The sequence below is a fragment of the Thalassophryne amazonica genome, chromosome 5 (genome assembly GCF_902500255.1).
Source record: "Thalassophryne amazonica chromosome 5, fThaAma1.1, whole genome shotgun sequence".
Taxonomy (NCBI): domain Eukaryota; kingdom Metazoa; phylum Chordata; class Actinopteri; order Batrachoidiformes; family Batrachoididae; genus Thalassophryne; species Thalassophryne amazonica.
The window spans coordinates 118,969,071-118,982,257 of NC_047107.1; the positions used below are offsets into that span (position 1 = coordinate 118,969,071).

General features: G+C 38.1%; 1 protein-coding gene across 1 annotated transcript; it reads right to left on the reverse strand.

The window, feature by feature from the left end:
- Positions 1–945: 945 nt before the first annotated feature.
- prdm8b (PR domain containing 8b) lies at positions 946–11,294 on the reverse strand. The gene is made up of 4 exons (XM_034171192.1): positions 11,044–11,294; positions 7,402–7,626; positions 4,690–4,921; positions 946–2,747 (listed from the first exon to the last, which is right to left on the reverse strand). The coding sequence occupies exons 2-4, from the start codon at positions 7,618–7,620 to the stop codon at positions 1,483–1,485; spliced, it is 1,716 nt and encodes a 571-aa protein (XP_034027083.1). The 5' UTR covers positions 7,621–7,626; positions 11,044–11,294; the 3' UTR covers positions 946–1,482.
- Between the last annotated feature and the right edge of the window lie 1,893 nt (positions 11,295–13,187).

Sequence of the window (13,187 nt, forward strand, 5' to 3'; positions counted from 1 at the left end):
TGCCACAGATGTCGCAAGATTTGAGGGAGCGTGCAATTGGCATGCTGACAGCAGGAATGTCAACCAGAACTGTTGCTCGTGTATTGAATGTTCATTTCTCTACCATAAGCCGTCTCCAAAGGCGTTTCAGAGAATCTGGCAGTACATCCAACCAGCCTCACAACCGCAGACCACGTGTAACCACACCAGCCCAGGACCTCCACATCCAGCATGTTCACCTTCAAGATCATCTGAGACCAGCCACTCGGACAGCTGCTGAAACAATCGGTTTGCATAACCAAAGAATTTCTGCACAAACTGTCAGAAACTGTCTCAGGGAAGCTCATCTGCATGCTCGTCGTCCTCATCGGGGTCTCGACCTGACTCCAGTTCGTCGTCGTAACCGATTTGAGTGGGCAAATGCTCACATTCGCTGCCGTTTGGCACGTTGGAGAGGTGTTCTCTTCACGGATGATGCGAAGGAGATGTGTTGCACTGCATGAGGCAAATGGTGGTCACACCAGATACTGACTGGTATCCCCCCCAATAAAACAAAACTGCACCTTTCAGAGTGGCCTTTTATTGTGGGCAGTCTAAGGCACACCTGTGCACTAATTATGGTGTCTAATCAGCATCTTGATATGGCACACCTGTGAGGTGGGATGGATTATCTCAGCAAAGGAGAAGTGCTCACTATCACAGATTTAGACTGGTTTGTGAACAATATTTGAGGGAAATGGTGATATTGTGTATGTGGAAAAAGTTTTAGATCGTTGAGTTCATCTCATACAAAATGGGAGCAAAACCAAAAGTGTTGCGTTTATATTTTTGTTGAGTATATATATATATATATATAAGCATTAAAATAATTCACACAGTTAAACAAAATTCACACATTTGAAAATAAAGCTATTTTATTGTCAATGCATTCAACATGATTAGATAAACTATCAAGTAGTAAATTTCCGCAAAAGGAAGAAACACTGAAACTATTCCCCACTGACACAAAATATTACACTTTGTATTTCAAATCAAATAAATTATGTACATGGCAACATATAGTCTGCTTCTTAAATTAATAATATCTAATATTGCATGCACTCTGAAATATAACTTGACATAATTTCCCCAATTTGAGTCCTTATTCGCTGTGGACATGAAAAAGTTGTGAAGTGCAACTATATTTGTGTTTCTTCACAATAATTTGCATTTTTATGATATAAAATACAACTTACTGTACAATTACACATATTTAAACCTTCACTTATTCTCAAACTGTTAAGTGCTTCATAAATAGATTTGTTTTTGAAATTAAAACACAGAATGTGACATTTTGTACAGAGGAGAAAAAGTAAACAGATCAAAGAGGAATTTTAATCTTTTAAAATTGTTTTTGTCCATAGTGAAAACAAGTGCTGGGACTGTTTTTTGTGGTTCCACGTGTCTCCGCTGGGTGTTTTATTCCAGGCAGGGTCACAGGCCCTCCACCACGGTCTTTGAAAGTCAATTATGCGAGGTCATGTGACGTGACAGGTGATGCCTCTCTCGGAAGGACTCGTTGCAAATGGGGCACTTGAGTTTCTCCTCACGCCGCCGCTTCACCAGTGGCTCCATGGCGTACTCCTTTTTGTGGTGCGAGCGCATGTGGTAAACTAAGTCTGACGTCATGCGGAACGAGGCGTTGCACTTGGCACACCAGTTCTGCGCCGGCAGACAGAGAGAGGTGAAGGAGGGGGGCAGGAGGGTGAGAGTGGACGGCATCTGAAGCTGGATGGGTCCAGAGCTCTTGGGCCAGAATGCGGTGGCATAGATGAAGGGGTTCTGCTTGGCCATGCCACCCGGCACAGGGCAGCTGGCACCGAGTTCTGCGCCCTGCAGCTTGGCGGCGAGGTGGTCGGCCTGGTAAAGTCTGTTGGAGGACATGGTGTCGCCTACTGCTGGGTGGCAGTCCAGAAGCTTGGGCGGCATCACGAGTGGTGATATCTGGGAGAAGGAGGAGCGAGACGGTTGGCTGAAAGCGCTCTTCCTCTCGCCGCTGCTCCCACCTCTGCCCTGCTGGCTAACAGAGGTAAACGCACTGCCTATTGGTGAGGCCTGGGCTGGTTGGTTCTCTGATAAGACCTGTCGGATGCTGAGGTGCTTCTCTGAAGGATTGCTGCTGGGGCGGCTGGTGTCCTTGTTTTCAGAGTTGGAGCCAGGCAGGTTCTTGTTGCCGCTGTGGTGTTTGAGGTTCTGAGGCAACTTCTTGACCTCAGTGAAGGCGCTGCACTTGGCTTCTCCGAGATTTGTGGAGCCTGGTGAGGTGAAGGACCTGTGGCTATCTTCCAGCCCGTACACACCACGGTAGTTCTGGGCAGAAGTTGCGAGCTCTTCTTTCGACTTGGACTGGGGAAGGCCGGACCCGCGGCACTCCCTGTCTTCCATGTCTGAGAACTTCCTTTTCCCAGAACTCTCGCTGCAGATCTCAGCCTCCTTGTCACTGGGTGGGCTGGTCCTGTTGTTCTCTAGATCCCTGGCTAAGTTGTGAAAGTCCATAGAGGGTTTACCACTTTCCTGTGGGCTGACAAAGCCCTCTGAGCGACCCAGCTTGGGGCTGGTCCTGGTCGGGGTTGTGTTGGGTCGCTCAGTGCTGGTCTCCTTGCTGGTCTCATTGTCCGCTCCAGTGAGACTTTGTAGTCTTTTGGTGCACCGGAACCGAAGATGGGCTAAGAAGGGAAACTCAAATTGGAAGCGCTGACTGCAGTCCGGACATGAATGATGGGACGAACCTGAAAAGACAAGAAATACAAATTTGTTCAGTCATTGGTTAATCAAATGACAATAAATAAACACATTTTAAAACATTGTGAACTGTGATTGATATGAAGTTCTGTCACCATTCAAGTCTTTTGGTTTACTGTTTGTTTGTAACCATGATTGGGTGACACATTGGATTAGTGGTTAGCACTGTTGCCTCACAGCAAGAAGGTTGTGGGATCTCTTCCCATCTGGGGCCTTTCTGTGCGGACTTTGCATGTTCTCCATATGCACGTGGGTTCCCCTTAAGTGTTCTGGCTTCCTTTCACTTCCAATGAAATGCAGGTTAGGTGAACTGGAGACTGTAAATTAACCATAGCTGTTAATGAGAGTGTTTGAATATGTTTGTTTGTCCGTCTATATGTGGTCCCGTGATAGACTGGTGTCCTGTCCAGGGCGTACCCCACCTCACGCCCTATGACTGCTGAAATAGGCTTCACCCCCCCCCATATGACCCTTGAATGCAGTAAGTGCGTGTAGAAAATGAATGAATGTAACCAAGATGACCATATCTGCTGGAGTATAAGTAACACCTGTCAAAAAACACCTCTTGAAGAGGAAAAGTCTAACTTAAGTACAAGTTGCATCTTTTTACTTTTTTTTCTGTTTGTGGAACTCACTTCTAAGTGACATTGGAATATAAACTGTACTTTGTTCTGTTTGTGGGAGTCGTTTTTTTTAACACAGTGTTTGGGGGGAAGTTTAACAACAGACCGGATCTCAATGTAGCACATGTGCACACAACAGCATGCACTGTTACTTAACATAAAGACTTTTAAATTCTAAAAATAGCCAAGTTAGCTAAATAGATGCATGATGGACAACATATTGGATGCTATTTGATGCAAACTTTACACACATAAAAAAAAAAAAAAAAAAAAAAAAAAAAACATAAGATGGAAATGGATTGCTGGCCCACAGCAACTTGGACAAGTGAACAGTAGATTTATGCAGGAAGCCCTCAGCTTGTGGCACGTACCATAAAGACTGTTAAATTCAAAAAATGAGCAAGATGAACAAATAAACGTGTGATGGACAGCATATTAGATGTTATTTGACACAATCTGAACAAATGATCAGTTGCATACTGATTACTAGTCCACGGTGTTGGAAACACAATAAAATGTGGGTCCATTTGATTTTTTTTTAATCAGCTCTTTAATTTAGTATTTTTGTGATTGATGTCGTGTACTTTTATTGTTGGAATTTATTCTTTTATTTTTAGAGTTTATTATTTTGAGCTTTGATTTCAAGGGAAGTCCTTTGTAGTTATTTCTTCTTCTTTTTATCATCATCATCATCATCATCATCATCATTATTATTATTATTATTATTATTATTATTATTATTATTATTATTATTATTAACAGGGTTGCGGAACATATCAGAGGGACAGCACACATCTGATGGTCTGGAGACAAAGTCAAAGAGTCCAGAGTGAGATGGTTTTGACATGTGCAGAGGCAGGACCCAGGGTATAGAGGGAGAAGGACACTGAGGATGGAGCCACCAGGCAGGAGGAGAAGAGAGAGGTCAAAGAGGAGGTTTATGGATGTGGTGAGGGAGGACATGCAGGTGAGGGGGACAGGGTGAGATGGAGACCACTGATCTGCTGTGGCACCAAGCAAAGAAGAAGAAGATTATTACAAATATTATTCTTAACAAGTGTGTGACTTTTTTTTTTATTATTTCTTTTTGCAGGCCCTCCCAAACTAGTTAAAAAAAACTACAAATTATACTCCTGAAAATGAAGTACTCATAGATATTTTCAGCTGCATTATGTCCAGAATTGAATGTGGGCAATGTGTTCTGAATCAAGTCCAGTGAAGAAAGTGTAAAAGATGATGACATCCCAGATAGACATCAGAATTCCCGACTGGATTTGTATCTTTCCTGGGATGTAGTTTTGCTCACCTTTGCTTTTGGCCGGCGCCCTGCTGGAGCTGAGCAGCAGCAGGTCGATCAGGTCTTTGCCGTACCACACCAGCAGCTCCTCGTCCTTCTCGATCCTGCGCAGCGAACGGTAGAAGAGCTGGCCGCTCTTTACATAGGCCTCCAGGTTCTGTTCTTCTTTGTCCCGGGCCGACTGAACCAGCCTGAGCCACATCAGCCCCTCCGCAGTGCTGTTGGCCGCTGACGTGTCCACCTGAACAACACACACACATGCACGGTTATTAGTCACAGCAGATCTGTAACAACACCGGGAATTGAACCAGCAACATTCAGGGGGATGATCATCATCTAACAAAAAGCAAACTCAATTCAAGGTTTAAGGTGTCATCTTGTGGGCTGGTTCAAGGCCCCTTCATGGGCCTATAAAATCAGAAAATCATATGGAAAACAACATCAACAGCAACACAAACAGAAAATATATTTTATGTATTAATTTTTAAAAAATATTATTTACAATGAAATTGCTATAAATGATTTAAAAAAATTAATTTTCTAGAATGTAGCTGTTCTTTTATTTTAGAGGGATCTTTGATTTTATTAAAATATATTTTATATATAACCAAGCTGCAAAATTAAGTATAAAACGATACTTCCTATATATTTAATAAATGACTGTAAGTGTGCAACCCGGGGTGGTGGGCAAGTGGTTAGTGCACTTGGTTTCACTGCGGAAGGTTCCCAGTTCAAACCCCACCCCTGCCAATGTAATGTGGAGTTACATCAGGAAGAGCATCCGGTGTAAAACTTTTGCCACCTCTGATTTGTTGTGGCAACCCCGAGTGCAAACAAACAATAAAAAGCAAACGGTTTAAACCTGACTGCAGTACAGAGGCCAACAGTTTACCAAGATTACTACTGAGTTTATTGTGAGAGCTTCCTGAGTCGTCTGCAAGGAGGGAAAACTAATAATAATATACAGGATGTATTTGTTCTCTGCTGAGTGTTACAAGAACCTGACCAGGTGGTTTGAGTTGGAGAACACTGACGCTGTGAAAAGAATACGAACTCAGAACTCTGGCTGCACAATAATTCAGATAAATGACATCAAATTCATCTTTGAACAGATTTCTGAGGAAATATTATGACTGTGTTACAAATTTATACACAGTCAACATACCATGATTTAAAACACAGAATTATTTAATATGGTACATTATTTCTAAACTACTGGGAAAGTAATTTACATTTTCCAAATGAATTTACATTTTTTATTGATTTATTTATTGTTGACCAGTAGCCTAACCCTAACTTAAATAACTTAAATACATAAATATTTGTTTGTTTATTGAACAATTGTGTGGGAATGTTTTTATTTTTGTTTATAACGATGCTTTTCTTAATACTCATAAAAGTGTAAATAAGCCATTAATGCAGTCAGGTATGTTGACCTGCACAACAGAATAAATATTATTAGTTACAGTGGGAAAGTATCAGCACATAAATCACAGTGAGTGTCTTATCTTCCAAAAGTTACAAAACACCAAATACACGCATCATAACGGTGAGCAAAAACATGTGCAGCAGTGCTGTTGGCACGCCTTTAAAGCAAAACATGCAATTTCAAATGTCACTGAGGTAACTGATTCTAAAAATAGATCTAATTAGAAAAGTAAATGTAAAAAAATAAAAAAAATGTAACTAATCTCAAACGAGCTGATCTCAAATGTACCTGTGGTAACACTCTGGAAGTGTAATGAATGTGGAAAAACTAACTACGCTCACTAAAAACGTAACTTACAAAAACTGTAGCTCATCTGCCTTTAACGGAATAACTAATATAAAAGTAACTAAATTGCTCTGAAGACATATCTACGTTGAACGTAACTGAGGTAACACTCCAAAAAATGTAACTAATGTGAAACAGTAATGTGTATCTTTTGCCAAACAGAATGGTGGCAAAAGTAACTAATGTGAAAAAGGTAAAACATACGTAACATGTCTATTTTCAAATGTCACCATGGTGACAACATTATAACAATGTAACTATTATGAAATTGTAACGTGTCTACTGGTTAATAATGCTAATGTGCATCTCTTGTCAAAAGCATCCATGGTGATAACATGTATCTTTCATCAAATTTGTTTAAATAAAGTAACTGAAATCACTCAGAAGATTTACAGTACTGTGCATACGTTTCAGGCATCCCAGGGTTATAATAAAAGTAGCTTTTGATGCCCCCCACCCCACTCCCTTTTTTATTGGCATGTCAACATGAAATCAGTTCCAACATAAGTGAATAGATGAGCTATATATTTTTATTTCATAACAATAATAATAATTTCTTTGTCAATGTACTGGCCACTAGAATACCACACTAACTGTTGTAAATGATCATGTAATATTAAAATAAATGTGAATCAAAATTACCCATACTTTAAATCGCTTTATTTGTAAATTAATTTTTGACATCCGACTTGTACTCTGGTGCAACTGATATACCAAAAAATCACATGTAAAAAGAACCCGATTTTCATATAGATTTTCATTAAACTTGAAATTCATCACACATTTAATTTATTTGTGAATATTTATCAGGTAGTCATCATGTTTAATGCTTTCATGATGCATTAAATGTGCCTAAAACATATGCACAGTACTGTGTATTCTGTCAAATGTGACTGCAGTAATACTCTGAAAATGTAACTTTTAAAACAATAAGTAGCTGAACTCACTCTGAAGATGTAGGGCGCTGTGCGTTTGTCAGTGGATTTGAGGGCGATGAAGGCGATGCTGTCGTACAGCGATGTATGGCTCAGCACACACGGCCCGAAGATGGCGCTCTCCGGGATGTCGCAGGTGGTGTAGACACTGGTGAAGATGTCAGTGAGACACTGCTGCACCGCCTTCGCATCTCCGTCCCACAGAGACTTGTGAGAGCTGGACTCCTCCATGGCAGCCTGCAGACACAAAGACAACACTTATTTATTCAACTCAGAAAGGTCAAGAAAATATCCCAGTTAATTTATTAATTCATAGTCATATGATGAAGTCATTAATAAAGGCATCACATCATATATATATATATATATATATATATATATATATATATATATATATATATATATATATATATATATATATATATAATATAATATATATATATATATATATATATATATATATATATATATAATATAATATATATATATATATATATATATATATATAATATAATATATATATATATATATATATATATATATATAATATAATATATATATATATATATATATATATGTGTGTGTGTGTGTGTGTGTGTGTGTTTAAATTAATTGTAACTTACATACATAAATAAATGTGTTCTCAATAAATTAATGAACATGTCAAAAAGTCATCAATTATGACGTCAGTAAATCTTTATTCAAGTAGGAAACACACACACACACATATATATATATATGTGATAATGTATGGATCATGACGTCACTACGTCATTAGTCATTTTCACCCCAACAAAATAAATTATGAAAGCAAATTAATTCACAGATACGTGATACTGTCACTGATTATGATGTCGGTGCGCGCGCACACGCATACACACACACACACACACACACATTTAAAATCTCTAAATAACAGTTAATTCAGTAATTATAACGTCAGCGCTTTAAAATTAAATTAATCCACACGTGATGAAGTATTTATGACGTCACGTTACTGTAATTAGAAAATTATTCTAAATGTGTTTAAACTCTACAAATAAATGAATTCACACAAACGCAATGAAGTTAATTATGACGCCATTGTAACTGATATCTATCTATCTATCTATCTATCTATCTATCTATCTATCTATCTATCTATCTATCTATCTATCTATCTATCTATCTATCTATCTATCTATCTATCTATCTATCTAGCTATCTAGCTATCTCGCTATCGATCTATCTATATATAAAGAAGTGTAAAATATAAAGAAATTAATTCACAGACACGTGATAAAGTAAGTAACTTTAACTTCAGTGCGTCTATGTTCGTGATACAACCGTAATATAAAAAAAATGTATAAAAGGACTTTAATTATGTAAATAAATGAATATGCATGATAAAAATGAATATTTATGACACCATCGTATTTTTGTGCTGCAGCTATAAAACACAAAAAAACCTTTAAGATGCTTTAAATACATTTATTCGCGGACATGTGGTAAAAACAACAATTATGACGTCAGTCTGTTTATTAATGTTTATGACGTCTAAAACACACGTGCGCACGCGCGCGCACACACGCACACACACACAAAAAAATGTGTTTAAATTCTCTGTTATTTAAATACTAGTTTTATGATAATGATAATAATTATGACTACATTATGTTTTTATTCGTGTCACAGCTGTAAAATAAAAAAGGAATTAAAGTGTTTAAATTCTGTAAATAAATTAATGTACAGACACAGGAGCTGAAACAGCTGTTAGGGGCCTCCTTTAGGGGCCCTCTTTTTTCTTTTCTTTTTTTTTTTGGCTGGGTTTTCTAATTAATTCAAAGCCTTAATAAGTTCATTAGAATCCTCAGCATGTTAGTGACACCATTATCTGCCTATTCTGTCAAGTATGTTATGGAACTTTAATATTATTATTAGTAGTATTAGTATTATTATTATATTTGATTGTTAATATATAAAGAATGTTAAATACTAAATAAAATACTTAATTGGACCCGAGTAAAATCAAATGCTGGAATGTATAACATTAAATGTATTTAAAACACAGTGACACAATAGTTATACTACAGTCTAATAACGTTTACGTATACAAATACTGTACGAAGTACTATTAAATATAAGAATATATGATTTTTAACTCTTTTGATACCACATTATATAATATGCAAAAAACATGACAAATACACACACACATATATGTGTGTGTGTTACTATGTTCAGAATTACTACCGTTTATATATATATATATAAAACTCTGAAGATATGAAACAGAAAGTTTCCACAAATCTTTAGTTTGTGTTTGTTTCTATTTTTTTTTTTATTAGGCTCGTGACGGTTATTATTAATTAGTAGTGATATCAAAATCATGATATTATAGTCTTTGCTTTAGTAATTATAGTCGTAAAAGAGCTTCTAGTTTTATTGGGCCTTTGTGTACTTATGTGCGTTTGGTGATTATTGTTTTAAATTATGGTCTATACCAACATCTTCAAAATCTAATAAACCTCCTAAAGCTGCTTTTTATTTATGCATTTATATTTTAAATTATCGGCACTAATCAGCGTAATATAGTCCTTTAATGTTGCAGCAGTTTTTGTCTGTGTATTTTTTTAAATAGCCTCTTTTTTTGTCTTTAAAGAAGAATAAAAGAATAATAATTACGAGCCGTCTGTGTCAGACGTGTCGCGGTCCACGCGTGTCCACGCGCGTTTGAGTGGAGCCAAAGCTTTGTGTGTGTCATTAACATAATCCTCCACTTTCCCTGTGAGCCTCAAATTAAAGCAGCAGCTCCTCATTATTTCTTTTCTCCTTTTTTTCCCTTCTTCTCCGGAGCGCATCGTGCGCTCTGTCGTGCGCGCGAACAGGCCGGTCGGCTGATCCAAAAAAAATAAAAAAATAAAAAAATAGAGAACATGTTCTAAAAGTAAAGAATTTGAAATAAGAAAGACGGGACCAGAAACGGAAAAACACCCAACGGCGGCGATATAAAAATATAAATTCTGTCGTTTTTCCTTCACAACAAATCTGAAATTATTTTTTTTACAAAAAAATTATTTGTAAGTAAAATGACATCTTTGCTGTTTATAGACATTCATCGCGAATATCTTATTTACTGTCATAAGCGCATTACTTTTTCAGTGTCTAATAAAATATTTTCCAGAAAGTTGTGTTTGTGCTGATCTTTTGCTCTCATTAGCGCATCTGTCGGCGCGTAAAGAGGACGAACGTTAAGCGCAGAAATAACGCGCAGCTGATGGTTGGTTTTGTTTTTACGCTACAATCTTAATAATAAAAATAAATAATATTTTTTATTTTAAATGGTTCTGATAAAATAAAAGATTTTAAATGCATTTTTGCGCATTCCCCTCTTGATGTTCCAAAGTGCGCCAACGCGCACGGAGCGCGTTCGGGGGTTTTGTTTCAGGGTCTCGCGCACAGACTGACGTGAATCTGCTGCTGTCTCGCGGGGAAAAACCACACAAATCCGATTAACGGTTTGCACGTCGGTGCTGCTGGATACGAAAATCAGAGAAGTTCGGAGCGCGTGCAGGTGCGCGCGGAGGAAAGCAGCACAACACATCTGTGCAAAAAAAACAAACAAACAAAAAAACAACAACAAAAACTGCGCCGATTCTCCAAAAGCAGACCTACCTGAGCGACGAGACGCAACAATAATCCACAAACCGACTCCTGGAAAAGATGAAGAGAAGAAAAAATAAGACGAAAAGCAGCAGGAGGACGAGGAGGAGACGGAGGCGGCGCGCTCCCGGGATGCTCCGCGCACTGTCAGTACATTCCCTCCTCCTGCTGTGGACGGACTGAGCGGGTCGAGCGAGCTTCAAGGATAACGGCACCGAGCGAGAGAGAGAGAAAGAGAGATAGAGAGAGAGAGAGGAGCACAGATGGGGCCCGGTGCTCTGGATCAGCGGCGCACCGACGCACACTTTTTGTCTGCAGCACATAATCTACCCAATGAGGCGTGTCACTCACCGTCTCCTCCCTTTAACTCTTCACTGGCCGACCGTCACGTGACACGATTCATGGTTACCCCCCCCCCCCCCGCCACCCCCATCGCCCCCCTCCATTATTATCCCATTATTATTGTAATTCTGATCACAGTGGTTGTTTTGTGCTCGAATAAAGTCCCACTCAAGGAGTCAGATAGTGGAATTGTTTCAGAAAAGCAATTATCATTATTATTGTTATTATTATTATTATTATTGTTATTATTATTATTATTAAACATCGCTTGGAGCCGCTTTTACGCACAGCGCCACTCGCAGCGCATATTTTTTTCTTTTCTTTTTTTTTGATCAGGGCGCAGTCAGTCAGTCAGTCAGTCAGCTGCTGCTGCTGTGCCCTCTGGCTCAGGTAGGGGGCGCCAGTGTATAATTTGCATTGTCTGATGGTTTCGATTGAAAGAAGGAAAATAAGCTGCTGCACTTTTGAACATTCTTCAAACTGTCTTTTTCTTCACCTGGACGTATTCTCGCACACACACACACGCACGCACACAGACGCACAAACGTGTGATGAAGGTCACATAAATGCAACAAACAACATATTTAAATTTCAGTCTACTTTACATTTTCGGAGTGACAAATGGTGAAAAAAATGGTTCAAATGAAAAAAAAACTGGACATTGTCATGCATTATTTAAACTTACAAAAAACAGGTTTGTGTTAATAAATATTGTTCCAATAAACACACAAAAATCAGCGCAGGCACACAGAAACGCTGCACTGTAAAGACATAACGAAAAACCAAAAATGGGGTTACTAGAGGCCAAACTCAAAATATTAAAGTTTCCATTTACCATTTAAACTAAAAGTACCATTATTGCAAAATCTGTGAGAGAAATTATATAAAAATCTTATAAATTCAGTTTAAAATAGTCATAAAGTAAAACATACACACATAGTATATTTATTAAAATGCTATGCTTTATATATTCATGAAAAAACTGAAAAGGAACGTTTTTAAAATTTTGTTTGAGGTTACATGAGTGTGACATTCCTTCTGATTTTCACAGGAAGTCTTTCTTTTCCAGATTTTCTCTATAATCACCTCTAGTTTCATATGACCGATGACGTTTTGACCTGAACAGTCTTCGCCATCAGGTCAAGTTGGACATGGGGCGGGTAATCTGAACATATTTCACTTTAATCTGCATATATGGACATAATTAAATTAATGTAATTATAGCCAGGTTGTGGGTGGAAAAACAACAACAACAAAAAAATTCAAAAGTCTAAGTAATTTATTTTAACCACAGCAATTTTACTGAATTTGTCAGCTACATTTGTTTTTAGATGATAGTTGGAGTTCATTCTGAGAAGTCCATTTGTAAATATTTTTTTCCTTTCGAACTAATGCATGGGGAATAAAATCCTTCACACCACTGTGCAAAGAAGGAGGATTATTATTTTCAGCATTAGCAGATTTGATGTCAGTGTGTCTGGAAAGCAGTGGCGGCTTGGGGGGGCTTAAGCCCCCCCATAATGAGCCAAGCCCCTCCTCAGCCCCCCCAATAATTCTGCCAATAATGTGAATAGCGACTGACATATTTGTGGATCTCAACTGGAGTTTTGCGCTGAGAATGTCTCAATATTGCGTAACTGAGCAAAGTGATGAATGTGTGTGTTCGGTGATCCACCAATGCTGAATCACCCTTCACAAACAGAATTTTCAGTTTTGCAAATAAACATTTATTTGTAAAAACACACACACAAGTTACAAATCAGAAATTTGTGTTTGTGGATCACAAAGCACGTGTACAAATCAAAGGATATTTG

What these genes read in the sequence shown, in the direction of transcription:
- prdm8b (XM_034171192.1), bottom strand. Translation starts at nt 7,620, where the DNA reads ATGGAGGAGTCCAGCTCTCACAAGTCTCTGTGGGACGGAGATGCGAAG. An exon ending in CAGCGCCCTACATCTTCAGA is followed by an intron (nt 4,922 to 7,401) that starts GTGAGTTCAGCT and finishes TGTGTTGTTCAG; the next exon opens with GTGGACACGTCAGCGGCCAA. An exon ending in GGCGCCGGCCAAAAGCAAAG is followed by an intron (nt 2,748 to 4,689) that starts GTGAGCAAAACT and finishes TTGTCTTTTCAG; the next exon opens with GTTCGTCCCATCATTCATGT.